The 21,283-nt window shown below is 46.4% G+C and overlaps 1 protein-coding gene across 2 annotated transcripts in view; it reads right to left on the minus strand.

Moving 5' to 3' along the window:
- FAT2 (FAT atypical cadherin 2) overlaps nt 1–21,283 on the minus strand; it is a 98,840-nt gene that overhangs the window by 54,549 nt on the left and 23,008 nt on the right. The window contains exons 2-9 of one of the 2 annotated variants that reach the window (XM_024994265.2): nt 18,012–21,279; nt 16,251–16,565; nt 12,064–12,122; nt 10,265–10,576; nt 9,084–9,294; nt 7,384–7,523; nt 6,468–6,749; nt 5,192–5,402 (exon numbers count right to left, since the gene is read on the minus strand). In XM_024994265.2, coding sequence (XP_024850033.1) covers nt 5,192–5,402; nt 6,468–6,749; nt 7,384–7,523; nt 9,084–9,294; nt 10,265–10,576; nt 12,064–12,122; nt 16,251–16,565; nt 18,012–21,258 — 4,777 coding nt within the window. In that variant the 5' untranslated portion in view covers nt 21,259–21,279. Of the gene's footprint in view, nt 1–5,191; nt 5,403–6,467; nt 6,750–7,383; nt 7,524–9,083; nt 9,295–10,264; nt 10,577–12,063; nt 12,123–16,250; nt 16,566–18,011; nt 21,280–21,283 lie in introns of those variants that run through there. The other variant, NM_001192572.2, reaches the window with a different exon arrangement.

Genomic DNA, 21,283 nt, shown 5'->3' on the forward strand with positions numbered 1-21,283 from the left:
GAATCATAAAATGTCTAAACTGAAACAGACTGGGAAAACTGCCTTGTCTATTCCCTGTATAGTCAACTGTGGGAGATCCTTTGTCAGGATTGGGAGTGAGTGGCGGGGGTTGAGTTGGGAGGGACTGGGTAGCACACCCAGCTCTTGAGGCTCTTGGTCAAATGCTCTTTCCACCACACCTGGATTTCCTAAAGGTTAGGCAAATTTGGAAAACTCAGCAGTGGCCACAGGACTGGAAAAGGTCAGTTTTCATTCCAATCCCAAAGAAAGTCAATGCCAAAGAATGCTCAAACTACCACACAATTGCATTCATCTCACATGCTAGTAAAGTAATGCTCAAAATTCTCCAAGCCAGGCTTCAGCAATACGTGAACCGTGAACTTCCTGATGTTCCAGCTGGTTCTAGAAAAGGCAGAGGAACCAGAGATCAAATTGCCAACATCCGCTGGATCATGGAAAAAGCAAGAGAGTTCCAGAAAAACATCTATTTCTGCTTTATTAACTATGCCAAAGCCTTTGACTGTGTGGATCACAATAAACTGTGGAAAATTCTGAAAGAGATGGGAATACCAGACCACCTGACCTGCCTCTTGAGAAATCTGTATGCAGGTCAGGAAGCAATAGTTAGAACTGGACATGGAACAACAGACTGGTTCCAAATAGGAAAAGGAGTACGTCAAGGCTGTATATTGTCACCCTGTTTATTTAACTTCTATGCAGAGTACATCATGAGAAACGCTGGACTGGAAGAAACACAAGCTGGAATCAAGATTGCCGGGAGAAATATCAATAATCTCAGATATGCAGATGACACCACCCTTATGGCAGAAAGTGAAGAGGAACTCAAAAGCCTCTTGATGAAAGTGAAAGTGGAGAGTGAAAAAGTTGGCTTAAAGCTCAACATTCAGAAAACGAAGATCATGGCATCCGGTCCCATCACTTCATGGGAAATAGATGGGGAAACAGTGGAAACAGTGTCAGACTTTATTTTTCGGGGCTCCAAAATCACTGCAGATGGTGACTGCAGCCATGAAATTAAAAGACGCTTACTCCTTGGAAGGAAAGTTATGACCAACCTAGATAGCATATTCAAAAGCAGAGACGTTACTTTGCCAACAAAGGTCCGTCTAGTCAAGGCTATGGTTTTTCCAGTGGTTATGTATGGATGTGAGAGTTGGACTGTGAAGAAGGCTGAGTGCTGAAGAATTGATGCTTTTGAACTGTGGTGTTGGAGAAGACTCTTGAGAGTCCCTTGGACTGCAAGGAGATCCAACCAGTCCATTCTGAAGGAGATCAACCCTGGATATTCATTGGAAGGACTGATGCTAAAGCTGAAACTCCAATACTTTGGCCACCTGAATGGAAGAGTTGACTCATTGGAAAAGACTCTGATGCTGGGAGGGATTGGGGGCAGGAGGAGAAGGGGACGACAGAGGATGAGATGGCTGGATGACATCACTAACCCGATGGACGTGAGTCTGAGTGAACTCCGGGAGTTGGTGATGGACAGCGAGGCCTGGCGTGCTGCAGTTCATGGAGTCGCAAAGAGTCGGACACGACTGAGCGACTGAACTGAACTGAACTGAGGCATTCTTACACCACCTTTACAGGTTTATTTTTTTTTTAAATATTCAGCCACTACCTGTACAACAGTATAGTATCCAACAGTCTTTCTGCAGCAAATATTAGAAAATTAAAGAGCTCCTAGTACCCAAAGGAATCTTCCTTGACTAATCAGGAAGCCTAAATGAAAATAAAAAATGGACTCCTTTCTCCATGTCTGATTATTATTTTTATTGTCCTTTTAAAATTTGATATTTATTTGGATAAATACATAATACCATTTCAAATTTAAGTTGAGGGAAGTTGTGATTATGCAACATTACATAGTTCACAAAAGGTAATGTTGAAAACTAATCATGTTTTCCTAAAAAAACTTCTCAAAGTTGTCACAGTTTTAAGGTCGGACCTTACTTGGGCTGTAACTATTCTTTTTTTTTTTTTTCCTTTACCTTTTTTTTATACTATGGTAATAACAGATAACATGAGGTCTACGTTCTTGAATTTTTAGAGGTTTAGTACAGTGTTGTTAACTATAAGCACAATCTGTACAGAGATCACCAGAACTTATTCAGCTTGCATAACTGGTACTTCTTTTCAGTTTTATTAAGATATAATTGACATATAACATGGCATTAAAGGTGTGTAACATAATTTGATCTATGTTTAAGTATATATTGCAAAATGACTACTACAATGTTTGTTTAACATCCATCACCTGATATAGTTTTTCAAATATGTATTTTTTTTTTTTTTTTCTGTGATGAGACCATTACCTATTTAATACCATGACTAAACCTGAATAATTCTGCTCACCATCCAGGAGTACAAGTCCTTCACTCAGGGGAGTACTACTTCTTATTATGCTTATTTCATTTATTATTTCAATGGCAAAGTAAATAGCCAGGCTTCACCACAAAACCTTCCATCTGATTGTCCCACTAAGCGAAGTCACTCTGCAGCTGGCTATTGAGGTGATTTCCCAACTTGCCTTTGTTATACAAATCCTGAGGTTGATCAAAGAATGTGGTTTTAATGAGCAACCAGAAATTTAAAAGTAGTTCCCTTAAAAGTAGCCAAGTAAGCATAATTATAATTTATTTTACTGCTGAGAGAAAAAAAAATAGGGAAGAAAACTGTATATTCATTTTGATCTTAGAACTGCAGAAATATGCATAGAAAAAGATAAGAGAGAAATACATGAAATTATTTTCTCTGGGTTATGAAAGGCATGGCCGAGTGTTATTTTTATTATTTTTTTGACCATACTGCTGCATGCAGGATCTTAAATTTGAACCTGTGCCCCTTGCAATGGAAGTCAGTGCAGAGTCTTAACCACTGGACCACTAGGGAAGTCCTCTGAGTGTTATTTTCTTCTTCGGAGATTCTTGTTTTTTTTCTGGTTTCAAAGAATAACCATGTGTTACTTCTTCAATCATAAGATTATTTTAAAACTAACTCAATGTGTAAAATAAAATTAGTAGCAGGGGGAATTCCTTGGTGCTCCAGTGGTTAAGACTCCAAGCTTCCACTACAGGGCACCTGGATTTGATCCCTGGTCAGGGAACTAAGCGGAGAAGGCAATGGCACATCACTCCAGTACTCTTGCCTGGAAAATCCCATGGATGGAGGAGCCTGGTGGGCTGCTGTCCATGGGTTCGTTAAGAGTTGGACACGACTGAGCGACTTCACTTTCACTTTTCACTTCCATGCATTGGAGAAGGAAATGGCAACCCGCTCCAGTGTTCTTGCCTGGAGAATCCCAGGGACGGGGGAGCCTGGTGGGCTGCTGTCTATGGGGTTGTATAGAATCGGACATGACTGAAGTGACTTAGCAGCAGCAGCAGCAGGGAGCTAAGATCCCATATGTTGTGAGGCATAGATTTAAAAAATGTTTTAGATTTATTAAAAAAAAATTAGTACAACATTAGTGGAACTGTCACTGAGAAAAAAGAGATGATTATACTTCATAAGTCACAAAAAGAAGCCATTAATGGGTTATTATTTGCATTATTATTCTTCAGGGATGAATAGACTTCTGCCATATGACAAGGTATAACGACTGTCTCTACAAAAAAGGAAAATGTGAAACATTCTGAGTTCTTGAAAGTATATAAGACACCGACAAGCAGTAAATGAACATCATTATGCTCCATGAAGGCAAAGAGCAAGTCATGCTCACCTTTGATCATCCATAGCATCTTGCTCTATAGATACTGCTGCTGCTGCTGCTGCTGCTTCTAAGTCGCTTCAGTCGTGTCCGACTCTTTGCGACCCCATAGAGGGCAGCCCACTAGGCTCCTCCGTCCCTGGGATTCTCCAGGCAAGAACACTGGAGTGGGTTGCCATTTCCTTCTCCAATGCATGAAAGTGAAAAGTGAAAGGGAAGTCACTCAGTCATGCCCAACTCTTAGCGACCCCATGGACTGCAGCCTACCAGGCTTCTCTGTCCAGGGGATTTTCCAGGCAAGAGTACTGGAGTGGGATGCCATTGCCTTCTCTAGATACTAATTTATATTATAGATAACAATAATTATCAAGTATTGATTATGAATTATCAAACATTACAAATTATGATTAATAATTAGTTGGGTCCTGGATATTATCATTTTTGTCATATTAACTACTTATAATTAACACTTAGTAATAACCCTTGGCACTTGTATAATATTTTACAATTTACAAAGTGTTAACATACATTTTCTTTTTTAGTCTTCACAAAGAGTTTCTGGCACAGATAATATTCCCATTTTTCAGATTAAAAAAATAAGAGGTATGAAATCATGATGTGGCCTTAGAAGAAAATACTCCTGAAACTATGCCATATATCTTATCAAGTATTTATAGGTCCCTTTTATTGTACATGCACAAAGATACTATCTTTTAAAATGTTGCATGGGCGACTTCCCTGACAGTCCAGTGGTTAAGACTCTGTGCTCTCAATTTAGTGGGCATTGGTTCAATCCTTGGCTGGGGAACTAAGATCCTGCATGCTACATGGCATGGCCAAAAAAAAAAAAAAAAATATATATATATATATACATATACATATATGCTATGCTAAGTCGCTTCAGTCATGTCCGACTCTGTGCAACCCCATAGATGGCAGCCCACCAGGCTCTGCCATCTCTGGAATCCTCCAGGCAAGAATACTGGAGTGGGTTGCCATTTCCTTCTCCAATGCATGAAAGTGAAAAGTGAAAGTAAAGTCGCTCAGTCGTGTCCGACTCCTAGTGACCCCATGGACTGCAGCCTACCAGGCTTCTCTGTCCATGGGATTTGCCAGGCAAGAGTACTGGAGTGGGGTGCCATTGCCTTCTCCGATATATATATATATATTTTGCGAGGACTTCATAAGCATCCTTTACATGTATGGTCATTGGTGGATATATATATATTCTCAATGAAAATTCTCCCATAACTTGAGTAATCCTTTGTTACCATTCTCACCATCTTTGAAAGCACATTAATTTAGGTCATTATAGTTCCAGGGAATGCTCTAGAATGATAATTTGCCAAAGTTTAGCAAGTAATTGACACTTGAATAACTTGCAAATCCATGCTCCTGGTGCTTTTCCTTATTGCCAAAGCCCCTCTCCACGTATCCTGCACGTACAGTCAGACCTCTCACCTTTGAGGAAGGAGTAGTGGACCTCAGCATTGGCTCCCCGGTCGCCATCCATGGCTCGGACCTGGAGCAGCTCTGCTCCGGGGACTGTGGTGTCAGAAACACGTGTCTCATAGTGGAGCTGGGTGAAGCGGGGAGGGTGGAGGTTTCCATCCTCCACGTGAATGGACACCCACACAAAGTTCCTTTTGATGGGCATCTCCTGGTCGCGAACCTATGGGCCCAAGGGGGCGATGGGATGAGCAGCAAGTGGAATGGAGGAGGCAGAATTAGATAAAGGTCAATGAAATAGAATGCCAATGAAAAATACACCCAGTCATAACTCTCTGTATTCCTTTAAGCTTTGCTCTGTTACATTCTTTTCTCTTTTTAAATAAGTTTATCAATTCATGATTATTAGACTGAGCTATTTTCATGGATAATTCCACTTTAGGAGAAGGCAGAAATAAGCAGAAGAGCAGTATTTTCCAAATTTGTTCTTAGAGAATATTAGTTCTTCAAGATGTTAGTGTATTATTCAGGAAAAAAAAATCCTATAGTTAAGTGAATTTAGGGAGCACTGAACAAGCCAAGTTGATGTCTTCTTTGCTGCAGGACTTCTCAGAGCCTTTAATATATATTTAAGTGCCCAGAGGATGATAAAGTAACATGTAAGAACCTTGAGCCTTGAGTTGGAAAGGCTGGACTGTGATTCTGGTTCCATCTAAAAAATTGTATGATGGTGAGCAAGTCTCTTCCTCTGTGAGCCTCAGGTATAAGATAAGAGAAATAGGTAGGACCAGGACTGGGACTCGAGTGAGACAAATGAGGGATGGAGGGCATAAATTCAGGAGGCTCTCACTGTCAGGGTTATGAAAGTGCAGGCACATGACCCTTGGAGTAAGCCCTCCTTCATTTAGGCCCTTACATATCTTTTTGCTCTGAGTAGGATGGTCTCTGGGCCCCTCCCAGCTCTGATGCTATATGAGTTCATGCGATCATGCAGTCATGGAGGAAGGAGGGAATTGTTGGGGATATTTGGAGTGAGCCCAGGAATAGCCAAAGTTGCAGGAACTTCTTTGGCAGCCATCCCATCTCTTTCCTCACTCTCAGGCATCCGTTATGGAAGATGCCTCTGGCAGGCAGTGAAATGTCACAACTCATCTCATGGATTATCACTCTAAACATCAGTACACCTGGCTCAGTAAGGGGAGAGGGAACCCTCACCATGCCTCCAGCATGTACACCCCCACACATCCGAATACAAGCACATCCTTACCCAAGTCTTTGGTTAACTCACCATGACTGTCAGTGTATGCTGGGAAGGCCCCGAGCCCAGGTCCAATTTCCCCACAGTTACCAGGACACCACTACTGGGGTCCAGCTGGAAGAGACTGGCACTTCCTGGGTCTTGGCTGCCATGTATGGTGTAGATGAGGCCCTTGCCCTTGTCTTGGTCTGTGGCCTGGACTCGGAGGAGCTCCACGCCAGGCATTGTGTCCTGAGGAACTCTGACCTCATAATGAGCCTCCAAAAACTGGGGCCGATGGTGGTTAACATTGGCAATCATGACAATGTAGACCTAGGGAGGAGGGTGAAAGAGAAGATGGACTGTAAGCTCTAGGGGGCCAGGGACCTTGTCTGTCTGCTTCTCCACCGTAACAACTAGGCCTGGCATACAGCTGTCACTTGATAAAATTTTGTTGAATGAATGACCATATTTCAGAATCACAAGGCTTTAAGATGGTGGTTTTCAAAATCAAAATTCTTCTTTAAGGACCTTTTCTTCAGATGAAATTTTTGGGGTGAAATTCCAGTATATGAAGCAAATAAAATGGGCTGAAACCAGAATAGAAATCCAGAGCCCCACTTCCCATCATTCCTTACACCTATGAAAGCCCTTAGGTGCTCTATCTTTAATTGAAAACTGCTCATTTAGATAAAACTCCTTATTATACAGAGATCCACAGTGGGAACAAGAATTCTCCCAAGATTACAGACGTAGAGAGAGTGATCAGATAAGACTGGAATGCAGAACCTTGATTCCAGATTCAGTGTTCTTTGAGATGCACACATGCACAGAGAGCCTTCTGCGTCCTCATCCCTACCAAGGAGGTCCCAGTGTGCGTTGGTGACATGGTGGTGAGCACAGCTACTTCCAACCAAGGAAACCTCCTATCTCTTCTCAACTCAAGGCTCCCAGTGAGGCTTCTCACCTGGGTGGCAATGGTTTGGAACCCGTCGGTCACCTCCACAGTCAAGTTATAGCTCGACCTCCTCCTTGTATCGAGAGGCCTGGCAATGACGATGCTGCCCGTCGTCTTCTCAATGTCAAAGTCCATGTCCTTGTCCCCACCTGGGAGGGGGTGGGGAAAGCATGCACGACCTCAGTGATGTAGGCAGTAATAGCACAAGTATTAATACTGTGGGATTTGGCAGATCTAGAGGAGCTGGTAGTTGATCCTGTCGGGTTATTGTCAAATTATTATCACGATCCAAGTGATGATTCAGGAAAAGGTAAACTTATAAGGACTGGGGAGTCCCAGAGGAAGACCAAAATTTGCCCTACAATGTATTCTGTTACTAGAATTAAAACATGCAGGAGTCATGGAGCTCTGTGTCATGGTTACAGGTAGTCTGCATGGTCTAGAGAAGCCTAGACATGGGAAAAAATGGAAATAACTGTGTTTGACAAGAGGGAATTGTTTATTAATAAACTATGAGAATCCAAAATACAGAAGTAGCATGCAGCTGTTTAAGTGTCTGCTAGTAGAGATCTGTTTAGTGACACAGAAATATGTTCAGGATATATTTTAAAAGGTTATAAAACAATATTTTCTTGTAACCTTAAATGTGTGGGTGTGTAAAGAAGAATGACTAGAGGGAAACATCAAAATGAAAACAGTGGGCTAACTTCTATTTAGTGGGAGTTTATCCTCCCACTGACTAGGTGATTTTTATTCTCTTCTCTGTACTTATTTGTATTTTCCAAATGTTCTATAGAGTGCATGTGTTAATTCACAGAAAAAATGTCAAGTGCTTATAAAGAACAGTGAATTAGCAACGGAAGTAAATCTAGGAGATTAAAAAGCTCGAGATAGGTTTGGTATCCAACCTCTGAAGCAGGTGGGAGTCTCTTTGATGGGACTTCAGGTGATACTGAAGCTCTTAGATTAGAGATTCTTGACCTGGAGTCCCTGGCTGGGTTTCAGAGAATCTATAACTCCCCCCCAGCTGCCAAATTTGTACACAAATTTGTGTGTGCGTGTGTGCACACACATGCACACAGGTCACAAGTATCCTTCTAAAAAGAAAGCCTAAACATTCATCAGATTCCCAAAGTGATCTGTGAACCACTCCCAACCCTGATATGTTCTGACAAAATGTTGATTTAGAAACAGAAAGAAATTTCAGAGGAGGCTGTGAGAGCTTGGACCCAAGTGTCTCCTACCACGAGAATGCACCCTTTCCCTGATCTTGAGGATGGAACCTGGGACCAGAATGTTAAGCATAGCCCCAGAGTACAGCTGGCCTCGAGTTCGTGGTCAGTGAAGTCAGCTCTGCAATGATGTTCATAGTGAGGCAGAAGAGGAAGCATAAAACTTGTGTTTTCTCCCCTGGGTCTCTCTGGCCACTCTCTGGACCTTGGTCTTAGGTCTCCCAGGAACTTGGAGGACCCATCCAGTTCTAGCTGGGGTTACCTGTGAGTTCCCGAGATCATAGATGGTATGAAGGAAAGCTTGGAAGAAGCAGTGTCCTGACAACCCACTGCCCCAGAGAAACAGGGAAAAGGCAATCACCACTCACAGCCAAGACAGAAGATGCCAGGGAAGATGACCTTGAGAGGGCTCAGAAGGATTGTGCCCTGATGACTAGGGCTCAGGATGGGAGGGACTGGCCCTCCTGGGGCCCTTACCTGAGATGCTGAACCAGAAGAGGCCAGGTCGGCCCTCAACACTGATGACCCCCACCATGTGATTAACGGGGTCTGTCTCCATGACCGTAAAGCTGTAGTGGGATTCGTCAAAGGCCAGTGGGATGGAGGAGGGCCGGGGCTTGGGGATCCACTCGATATGTAGCCGGACGCTGGCCGAGAGTGGTGGCTGCCCACCATCTGTTGCCTTGACCTGAAAAGAGGCCAGAATTCAAGTTGAGGCTTTGTCTATAGGGTTGGAGCCAAGAAACAAGAAGACCCAGGTGGCCAGGCCAAGAGACAGAGTGCCCTGTGATGGACTGAGCTGGTCTTTCATCCACTATTTCATCCATTCAGCACAGTTAGGAGCTTACTGTAAATAGGCACCAAGTCAGCTGCAGCAAGCACAGTAGTGAACAGAATATAGAACTATGCTCCAGAACCTTATGGGTAGTGAAAGATGAATCAAAGCCACTATTAACTGAAGGCTTTGTGTGCTCATTCCTAAGACTTTCCATGCATGGGCTCTTTACCCTTCCCAACAAAATCAACATAATAAACTAGAATTTATTGAGCTCTCCCTATCATTAGGCCCTGCTCTAAGAGCAATATGTGCAATATCTAATTCAATCCTCATGACTGCCCACAGAGAGGAACCATCATCAGCTGCTTTTTGCAGGAGGAACCCGGGCCTCTGCATTGTGAATTCTTCTGCCAGGGGTTGTCTGCCTGGCCAGCAGTGAGGCTGGGATTTAGGCTACCAACATGAGAGCCCAGGCCCAAGCCACTTATTATATTAGCTTCCTACAAGGAAAATGTTCTCATCCCCATTTTACAGATGATGGAACAAAGGCTCCTAGGCATAATGACGTGTCCAAGGCCACACAGCTGTAAAATGTCAGTGCTAAGATTGGAACCCAGGTTTATCTTGATTTCAATGCCTCTGCCCCTCTCAACAAAAATCTTTAAGAAGAGAGTGCATTTCCCAGGCAAGGACCTTATTGCCCTCAAAGAGAAAGGCCCAGAATTTTGATCTTTTGGCTTCTTTTTGGGAGAAAGCCACGGAAGTGAGGACTTCCTCCATCACGCCTGAAGGCTGTCTCTCCGGTCTTGTATCCTCAGAGAAAATCCATCCCTGAGCAGGTGTGCACCCAATCCCCACCCCCCCGCCCCCCGACCCTCACCGTGAGAATGTTATACTCTCCAGCTGTGAAGGTGCTGCTTGCTGACACCACGCCTGTGACCGGGTCGATACTGAAGCCTGCCTCATCACTCTCCTCGATACTGTAGGTGACCCTGCCATTGAGACCCTCATCCAGGTCTGAAGCCACCAGCCTGTACACAGGCCCAGAGGTCCCTGGGTTCAGCCTCTCTGGAAGGCGGACATTGAAGAGCTTGTGGGAGAAGACAGGGGGGTTGTCATTGACGTCCGCAATGCGTACCACCACCCTGGAGGTGGACCGGAGGGAGGGCTCCCCGTTGTCCAGCACAGTCACCTGGGGAGAGGATCCAGCGTGAGTTGACAGGCGCAAGGTCATGACTATGTATTGCCAACCACCACAGCTCTTCCTCTGCCCCTGCTTTCAAAAGCCTGGAAGTACCAATCCGCCTGTTCTTTGGTATATACTCGTGATTTTTATTATCGTAACCTCAACTTCTTGGAATCCAGCTGTCTGGCAACCTTGCCCACAGAAAAGCCAGCAAGAACAGAGAAAGAAACTGGAAAGAATTGGAAGAAGACAAAGCCACGGGGGCTGTAACAAAAGCTGGGGCGCTTTACTCGGGAGGCCCATGGGCAGAGACTTTTGACATTCTATTTGCTCGTAATTCTCATACGCTTTGTTCTCACTTTCCTTAAACTACGGGAGATCAGAAAGAAAACAAACGAGGAGGCGTTTATGGAGGCGTGGGCGGTACCTTTGGAGTCAGGCATGCGGCCCAGTGTATGAGATAAGATCCGGAGATAGAAGAAAGGCACGAAAACAATTTCAGGACCAGGCACTGTTCCACATGCGAGCAAATTGTCACATGCATCAGTATAGATAGGACATTACCACTCAAAATGCTTCTGAATTTTAAAAAGATTTTGCTATTTAAAGATAAATGCCTCTACTGAACTATGGAGAATGCCTCAGCGCCTAGAAGGCCATTGAGCTGCTCCTTACTAGTGATGCCGGTTTTACGCAAAGGGAATGTCCAGAGCCTGGGATCATAGAAGGCAACACTGATTTCAGTTCTGCTGAGGAATATGTGTCCCTCCTAGCTGATGCCTTTAAGACTAGCAGAGATGCCTGTTCATCAGTTGTGGAGAACACAGGACAGGGTTGACTAGAGTACTTCTGATTTAAGGCCCTCTGGGCCAAGACTGACACCTCTCATTGGAATGGTCACCAGGGATACTTATTTTAGAGACATCCTAGAAAGAGTGCGACTGCCCAGGTGGCTGAGTGGTAGAGAATACGACTGCAGTGCAGGAGACGCACGTTTGATTCTTGGTGGAGAGGATCCCCTGAAGAAGAGAGTGGCAATCCACTCTAGTATTCTTGACTGGAAGATCCTAGGGACAGAGGAGCCTGGTGGGCTAGAGTCCATGGGGTCACAAAGAGTCAGACCCAATTGAGTGACTGCACACATGCACAGAAAAAGCATGGGCCTAGAGGACAAAGGTCTGGGTTTTCATCCTGGCTCTGCTACTGACCTAGTGTTTGTCCTTGGGTGACTGTAGAGCATGGGGATGGGCCAGAAAGCATACTGGACAAGTACATAACCCATGTGTGCTGCTCCGTTTTCCCACACTCCCTGCAGGCATTACTAATTGATCAGTGCTTCCTGCTCAGCTTAAGTAGCAACTTCTCCCTGAGTCAGAACCCTCCTCAGCTACGCCTGGAGACGGGCATGTGGCCCCAAGGCCTGGCTTAGCTCCAGCCTGGCCTCCCGCAGGAGGTTTTCAAATGTAGTGCAGGGGTTCAGCAGCATCACTCACCTCCAGGATGTGTTCATCCTTGTTTTCTCGGTCCAGCTGCCGGGCAGTGGCTAGGAGACCTGGAGGAGAGATGGTTGGGGGGAGACTGGAGCAAATGGCTCCCAGGGCCATTTTACTGGGATAAATTCAACGCCTACATTCAAAGCCTAGCTCAGAATTCTTTTGGTCTTGGGAGAGCACAACATAAAAAGGAAATGGAAATCTGGAGAGAGAGAAGGGGAGAAGAGGTAGGGAGAGGACAGCAGAGGTGATAGTGTCAGCTGGGGTCCCCACCTATTTCCTGCTTCTGCCATGAGGAGGGTGCTGAGCCCAGGATACTGTTACTGTTGAGTGAAAAGGCAGCTCATCAGGAGTTATAACGGGGGTCACAGTCACTGCCTCTAGTTCCCGGGGAAATCACAAAGGGGTGACATTTTACTCCTTTGTTCTAATTCTCTTGATCACCTGGCACCTAGAATGGGCTCTTCCCATGCCCAGCTGGCACAGATGAGCCAGAGGAGGGCTGCTCTGGGCTCCTCTCAGCACTTCTGTAAATTCCCGAAGGTGAACTTAGTGATCTGTAATTCCGGTTTTCATTTTCTAGGCACTGTGGCTATAAATTGAGGCCATAATGGTGAAAAGGAGCCAGTTCTCTGCCTGCATCAGACAAGTCAAGCTCAAGATTGTTGGGAGACCAGAGGGGCACCCAAGCCCATAGACTTGAGAGGTCCTAGCTGGGTAGGTGGGACCCTTTTCAATGAAGGCAGAGCTATTGGTAGGGCGTAGTGGGTGTTCTAAAAGCTTTCTGTACGTTTCTTGATCTTGTTTAGGTAATTAAATGATAGAGTAATGGAATGAAGTGTGGGGGTGGGGGCTTCCTGAGGGGAAAGGGGGATCTGGTGTTGGGGTGGGGTCTCCAGTACGGATGTGAGGAGTGACCTCTGTTGGGGGCGTGTCTTTGCCTTTGTGTCATTCTGGCTCTTTCTTCCCTCACTGAAGGCAGCCATGGGAGAGGTCCTAGGAGGTTGTTGGAAAGCCCCACAACCAGGAAGGAAGACGTTCCCCTGGGACAGAGTGAATATTGTTTCAGTTCGCCCCACCCAGCTTGTCCCCAAGCTGAGGAACCTGCCGGGGAAGGCCCGGCATCCGGGGGACCCCCAGGAAGAGTGCGGGATGAGAGGGCTTGGCGGAGAGCCTTCCTTCCAGCTCAGTCCTGCCCCCCTCCTGCTCCTGCTCCCTCTTCAGCCCCTCTCCCCTCTCTCTGTTGATCCCTGTCCATCCCCCACCTCTCTTGCCTTCCCAGGGATTCCTCTCTCCCTCCCCTCTCTGTGTGTCTGGGAAACTCAGTCACTGTTCTTCTATCTCTAGTTTTCCTTTTCTCTCTTTCCTTTCTCTCACCACCGCCTCCCCTGCTGCCTTCTCCCCCACCTTCTCAGGGCCGGTGTCCCTGGAATTGCTGCTGGACCCCCTGGACCATTGCCCTGTGCTCCTCCACATCCCCCTCTCTGAGGTTGGTATGAAGTCCTAGATGGGAGTAAGGCCGTTAGCAGAGAAAACTGGGGAAATCTGAATGAAATCTGTAATCTCCTGAATTCCCTTGCACCGGTATTAATTCTTAGTGTTGATACATACACTGTGTTAACATTAGGGGAAGCTGAATGACCGGTGTATGAGAACTCTCTTTGCAGCTCTCCTGTAAGTCTATGATTATTTCACCATTGAAAAAGCAGGAAAAGTTTTTTTTAAAAAGAAAGAGAAAATGGACCTACTTGCTCTGTCTTCAGCAAGTCCTGGGTCTTCTCCTCCTGGCTGTTGCTTCCGTCACCATTTTTACCCAAGTGCCCGCCCAGCCTGCTGCCTGTCAGAATCTTCCCCGCCCTTCAGCTCAGCACAGCTGCCTGCTGTCCCATGAAGCCATTGCTGGTCCACCACACTGAGCAGCTTCCTCTCTCCTCTAAATTCGCAGCCTCACATACACTCATCTTTTACAATGTTGTACTCTTTACACCGGTTCTACAGCTCTTTTTGTATCCAAATCTTTATACTCCTCATGGATTGGGTTCCTCAAGGGCTGAAACTGTGTCTTATTCTTCTTCCCCTCTCCATAGCACTTAACTTAAATGCCTTATAAGGACAGACACCTTCAAACCTTTGTGGGATAAATGAATCTTGGGCTTAACCAATGACTGTGGATGCTGGCAGAGATTCATTCATTCATTTCCTCATTATTTGTTGAGGTTCTACTCTGTGCCAGGCCTCGATATTATAGTTTTCAAAAAACAATCAAAGTTCCTTTTCTGGAAAGCTTGTTGAAGTCTAGTGAAGTATGTGGATAATTAATAGCATAATCACCACATTATAGATGACTATAATGTTCTATGTGATAGTGTGTTTTTTAAAAGTAGATGCTGCTGGGAGACGTATTATAGTGTCAAAAAATACATCTTTAAGGAAAAAAAAAAAAAAACATCTTTAAGAAAAGAACAGCTGGGCTAAGATCTGAATGAAAAGCAGGAGTTACCTTGAAAAAGGAGAGGAGACTCCTGGCAGAAGGAAAAGCTTGTGCAAAGGCCCTGTGCCAGGAGAGGGCGTGCGTGGACTGAGGGAGGCCACATGGTTGGAATCAGAGAGTGATGGAGTGAGAGAGGCAAGCTCATGGGGCATGACAGGGCTTGGCTTTATCTTAAGGGCATAGGGAAACCAGCCAAGGGATCCAGGTATGGAAGTAGGACAATCTAAGGGATAAGTAAGGTAGGCGGGGGTGGGGGGGGAGGGGTCATTGCTGGATTTATTATTTTATTTTTAAATGTTCATGCTGATAAGAATTTCTTCTCAACTGAAGGAAGACTAAGCATCTCTGCCCTTTGGGGCATGTTGCCGGACCTGGTGTCAGGGAACTGTTGACAGTAGACACAGGAGGGCTTTGGGAGAAGTAGAGAACCTATTACCTTAGGTGAGAGATGTCTTCCCACTTCCAAAAAGGGAGGGGCCGAGTGGGCCCAGGCAGGGAGCCAGCTTGGGAAAAGCATCCTCCTTCTAGGAAGACTAATCAACTCCCCAAGGTTAAAGGTTCCAAACAGATGTCACCGGGCAAAACAGCACTTGTGTCCCCCACCCGCTGTCTGCCTCAGGACCCCCAGGCCCATCGCTTTTCCTGACTCCCTTTTGCCTTAAGGATCATGAAGGAAGCTGCTGCTAGCTCTCCCCCACTCCCCTGCCTCCCCACCCGGCTTTTTCCAATCTTGCCAGACTTCTGTCCTTCAAGGACAAGAGTCAGTGGTTGGAGCTGGAGAATGGGAAGTTGGGTTGGAAGGCAAGAATGTCAGTGTTCTCTGCAATAGCATGTTGTTCATGGTCCAGAGGGACACATGGCCTTGGAGCTGTACCTGCAGCCGTGGGAACTGGCTCTCATTCTTCTGGGAGCCAGGCAGGCAGCATAAATGCAGGAAGCAGGCCAGAGTGAGGGGACTGTGAGGAGAGAGGACATGCCTGCCCTACACGGGGAGCTGCTGTTGGCTCAGGCGGTTGTGCAATTGGCATGGCTAGATCTTCTAGTTACAGAAGTCTGGAACATTTTGTGAGCTTTGCACATTTTTAAATGTTGGCAACAACTTGAAAATTACTGTTTAAAGCTTGTGCAAGCCAAACAGAACACTGTTGTGGACTATATCTGGTTCACTGCTGCAAGTTTTTGGCCTCTAGATTCCTCTGAACCATCCTAGATGGCCTTGGGTTGAGGAGAGATCTTTGTGAGATTGTTGACTCCTCTGAAGTGGGTCTCTATCACCATCACTCCCTAGGCAGGCTTGAGATCAGTTTGAAACTAGAGTTAAGAGATTCAGCCTGTGGCTTGTGATTCTGGGGAATGGTCGTGTTGGGAACACTTGCAGGGTTGAAATAGTCCCAACTTGACAACATGGGGAACGTGCTTAGCTTCCCTGGGCCCCAAGGAAAGAAAACTGACATATTCTTATTCTTCCATAAAGATGGACTTTGATGAAGTGAAGTTCTCAAACATAGCACACATCAAAATCCTCTGGATGTCTTATTAAAATACAGATTTCTGATTCAGTAGGTCTAAGGTGGAGCCTGAGAACTTGACCTTCTAGCTGGTTCGTATGCGACACTCATGATGCCGATCTTTGGATCACACTTTGAGAAGCACTGCTGTAGAGAATCCTATTCACCCACGTTTCTGAGGTCCTTACCTGTGAGAGGATGAAGGACAAAGAATCCCATATGGTTCCCGCTGGTGATATTGAAGGTCAGTTTCCCCTTGGAGCTGGAGTCCAGGTCCCAGGCATCCAACTGAAGCACAGAGGTGTGCAGGGGCGCATCCTCCCGGACGGTGGGGTAGAACACAGGTCTGGACATCTGGGGTGGGTTGTCATTGACATCCAAAACCTCAATGTAGACTTCAGTTACAGACGAGAGGGGGATGGAACCCCTGTCTACTGCCAGTACCGTCAGCCAGTAACAGGATGCAAATTCTCGGTCCAGGGGTGCCAGAGTCTGAATCATTCCTGGGGAGAGGTGATCACCAAACCCAAAGTATTTCAGAGCTCAAAGTAGCTCTAGAGATCACTTTACCTAACAGTCCTGAAACCATACCATGGAAAGGATATTAACAAGTGTTTCAGGGGAAAAGGGAACTGTGGCCTATATGGTGTGGGAGCTGCTGAGTTAAACACAGGGGAGCTCGGATTCTTATTGAAGAACCTCTCAGAGCCTTTCTCTGCTAAGACAGATCCATAACTCAGCCATGCTGAGTTATGGGTATACAGGCACATGCAGGGTTTTCATATGGGCATATGGGCACACGCAGGTTTTCAGAAGGCTGTAGTAGTTGACCTACTTTCTCCTGACTACTTCAATCCAAGTCCAATTTATTTATTTCACATTCTCTAGATGGGATTTCCATGCTTTGGTCCTTACAGTGGTTCCTTCAAGCTTCAAGTCCTTATAGATACTAATTCAAGGGTGAGGGATTTGATGAATAAATTGCTGTTCCCCCTCTATCATCTTCATGATTTTAGAGACTTAGCTTCATTCATTAGTTCACTCATTCTACAAATTACTTATTGTGGGCCAACACTGTTCTAGAGGTCAAGGGTCCCAGAGTGAGCAAAAGAAACTTGTGCCCTAAGCTCTCATGGGGCATACTCAACTCTGAAGACCTAGGTGAGAAGGCAAGGCCCGGTTCACAGCCATAGCATCTCAGAGCTGAAGGAACCTCCTCCTTTGACAGATGGGGAAACTGAGGCCCATAGAAAGAGCATGACTTGACCAAGATCATGCAGCAAGTAAGCAGAAGAGCTGAGTCTAGAATTGACTCTCAATCTAATTCTCTTTCATCACCCTCCCCTTTACCCTGGTGAGAAATCATCCGTCAGATTGTAAACTTCTCAAGGTGGATAACCTACTTTTATTCACCTGGGATCTTCTCTAAGTTACCTATCTCAGGGCCTCACAAGTAGAGGGTGCCCGGGGTTTCCTGAATTGCACTTATTTTCTATGGAGCTTCAAAGGAATAAATGCATTGATGCCACCTTTTTGGAGGACAACTTGGAAAGATATATTAACATTGAAAATGTGTATTATCCTTTGACCCAAGAACTGCATTTTTAAGAGTTTTTCCTGTAGAGACTCATGCGTACGAGTAAAAGCATATGAACAAATGCAGCCATTAAAAAAGAGTGAGGAAATTCCCAGGTGGTCCAGTGGTTAGGGCTCTGTAGTTTCACTGCCAAGCACACGAGTTTAATCTCTAGTCAGGGGACTGAGATCCAAAAAGTCATGTGGCGTGGCCAAAATAACTTAAAAAATAAAATAAGAGGGACAGGAAGGAGTGGCCCTATTTATTGCTCCTTTTAGCTTACAGCCTGACTTTTCTCAAAAGAGCCCCTGATTTTCCTTAGTCCCATCCTCTCCCAGCACCTGGCCCTCCCATCCCTCCCAATGCCCAGTACCTGTGTCTTGGTTGATGCTAAAGGCAGCAAGGCCGGTGCCACCGCGCAGGAAGTACTGGAGCTCCCCGTCCAAGCCGGTGTCATCATCGTGGGCGGCCACTACCATCACTGAAGTTCCTGAGGGGCTGTTCTCCTGCACCTGGCCCTGGTGGACAAAGGAGGCAAAGCGGGGAGGGTGGAGATTCTCATTCACATCCAGGACGGTCACCTCCACGTGGCAGAGGGTCCTGCGGGCCAGGGGCTTCCCACTGTCGCTGGCCCATAGGCTCAGGTTATATCCAGCCCTCCTCTCAAAGTCCAGCTCTTTCTCCAGACTGAGTGCCCCGGTCATCGGGTTCACGTGGAAGGTCCCGTGGGCATCATCCAACAGGACATACTGTACTTCTCCCGCAGGGCCCAGGTCGGGATCAGAGGCATCCAGAAATGTTAGAATAGTCGCTGGGGGTAGATCCTCTGGGACCTTAAGCCTGCGGTGTTCTGTGATGCACTGAGGGGAGTTGTCATTGACATCTTCCAATGTGATTATCAGGTCAGTGACAGAGAAAAGCTGGTGGCCCTTCCTGGGCTGGTCCCTGGCCTCAACCTTGAGTATATACCGAGGTTCTGATTCCCGATCCAAGTGTCCTGTGACAACCATTTCTCCAGTGAGAGGATGGAGGGAGAACTTCTCTGTGGGGCTTAACAGCACGTATCGAACCCTCCCATTATCCTCTGAGTCAACATCTTTTGCTTTCAGCTCTGCAACAGTGGTTCCAACTTCTGTGTCTTCTGAGATTGTTACCTGGTACCCACCAGGAGGAAATCTGGGTGCGTTGTCATTCCAGTCTTCCACATTCACTGTCAGCAGCTTCCAGGAGGACTTCTGGGGAGTGCCCAGGTCATATACTGTTACATTGAGGACGTAGAAACTGGTGGCTTCATAGTCTAAGGGGGCAGCTACAGTGAGCAGCCCTGTTTCTAGCTCAATGTCAAAGCAACCCTCTTCATTGCCATCTGCAATCACATAGACCAGTTTTCCATTAAAGCCAGCATCAGGGTCAGTGGCTGCCAGATGGGCTAGAGGTGTGTTGAGAGGAGCACTCTCAAGGATGTCAATGGACTGTGGAAAGTGGTCCTCAAACTGAGGGGTATGATGATTGATCTGATATGCACTTAAGGAAGTGAAATCCTCATCATTGGACTCCTGATTCTGAAGCCCAATAGAGTGCAAGATGGTCTTTGTGAAATGTGTCAGTACCCCTGTCTTCTCACACTTTACAGGGACCTCAAAATGAGGGTCCTTCACTACAGTAACATTCAAAGTCATGGGTGAGGCATAATTTTTCCCATCCGAAGCTGTAATTTTCAGGGAATAGTTGATGGGTTGACCAGTAGTACGGTTCCTAAAAGAGCGTTTCAGGGATATCACGCCAGAGAAGTGATTTAGATCAAAATACTCAAGTTCATTGCCTGATACAAACTCATATTTTAGGTTCAGAAGCTCATCCACATCTATAGCTGACACAGTCATTACTGATTTTCCTACTGGCCAGTCTTCGTGGATAGACCCAGTGCAGTTAACTTCCTCAAACATAGGCTTGTTGTCATTCAGATTCTTGAGCCTAAGAGAAACAGACACTTCTTTTTCCTGGCGAAATGGGGATCCCCAATCTGATGCCCGTACCCGGAAAGTGTAAATTCTATTCATGAGCTCATAGTCCATGGGTTTGGAGGTGGAGATGATCCCCAGGTAAGGGTCAATAGAAAAGGGGACAGCATTTGGACGAGTGATGGAGTAGGTGATATATCCATTCTCTCCATGATCCTGGTCTGTGGCAGTAACAGTCAGAACACTGGTGCCTGGAGGGATGTTCTCATCAAAAGTGCCATCGTAGGAGGACCTGTTGAACACTGGGGCATGATTGTTACAGTCCATGATGTCAATGACCACAGTGGTGGAGGCAAGGCCCGGTGAGGTTCTGATGCGCAGCTGGTACTGGGCTTGGTCATGGAAGTCCATGAGCTTTGTGGTGGTGATCAGCCCCGTGCGGGCATTCAGTTTAAATGCTGCACTCTCTGAGGATGGCTTTAGAACATACTTCAGGTTGGGGAAGGCTGGGGTTACTTTCACCATCACCACACGGCTGCCAGTGGGGGAAAACTCACTAAGCTGCACTCTGTATGTGGCCTTCTCAAATTTCAGGGAAGTCAGTTTGGAAGGGGGTAGGTGAAAGCCCCTGATCTGGGAGTAAACGGAAGGTCTGCTTCCAGCCCTGGCCTGCAGGCTGAGGTTGAATCCATGAGGGTGGTCCATCCAGTTGATGTCTTTGACAGAAACCACGCTGAACTCACTGCTCCGGGCATAAGATTTGATGGCTTTGAAGTTCTTTCCAGGGTCACCACCAACAATCTCCAGCGAGTCCACGTCCGCCCCTGAGCTGTTTGCATCTACCATGACAGTAGCGTAGGTGGCATCCTCGCTGCGGTCAAGCGCATCCAAGACCACCGAGGAAATGGCTGGGGGCTTCCTGAGGGCAGGCTCTACATGGATGACGAGTGCAGCCAAGTTGCCAAATCCATTGCCCTCCGAGATCTTCCGCATGCGGTCCACAGCCAGTACCTGGAGCTCATGCTTCCCTCGCCAGGTGACGTTGAGCTTCCCAGCCAAGGTGACCACCCCGCTGGTAGGGTGGATGGCAAACATCTCTGACCTTGTGTTAAATGCATAATAGAACTCGGCGTTCTGGCCCAGGTCTGCATCGGTGGCACTCACCTTGCAGATGGGGCTCTTGAGGGGCATGTCCTCAGAGATGGTGACCCGGTATGAAGGTGGGGAAAAGAGGGGCTTCAGGTCATTCTGGTCCAGGATGCGGACCACCACGCGGGCCAGCGCTTCTAATTCCAGGGTCTTCTCTGTGGCTTGGATGATGAGGGTATAGCTGTCTCGCACCTCCCTGTTCAGAAGGGCCGTGTTGCTGCTCTTTGTCCTTATTCTCAGAAAGCAGAAGTTGCCCACCACATACTCCTCTGTTTTAAACACGTTGGCCACATCTCCAGAGATAATCCGGTACCTCACTGCCCATTGGGGGTTTATGAGGTAGATGCCCATTTTCTCAGAGCTTTCCACATAGGTCTTGGGAGCAGAGTTTTCATAGATGGTTGCATTATATAGGGGGTGTGTGAAGTGCCAGGCTGAGGAGATGAGGGGGTTCTCACAAGTTGTACAGTGGAACAAGAGAATGGCAAATCCCAACGAGGCAATAATCATGATGGAAAACCTCCTGAAACCCTGG

This window comes from Bos taurus, chromosome 7 (assembly GCF_002263795.3).
Source record: "Bos taurus isolate L1 Dominette 01449 registration number 42190680 breed Hereford chromosome 7, ARS-UCD2.0, whole genome shotgun sequence".
Taxonomy (NCBI): domain Eukaryota; kingdom Metazoa; phylum Chordata; class Mammalia; order Artiodactyla; family Bovidae; genus Bos; species Bos taurus.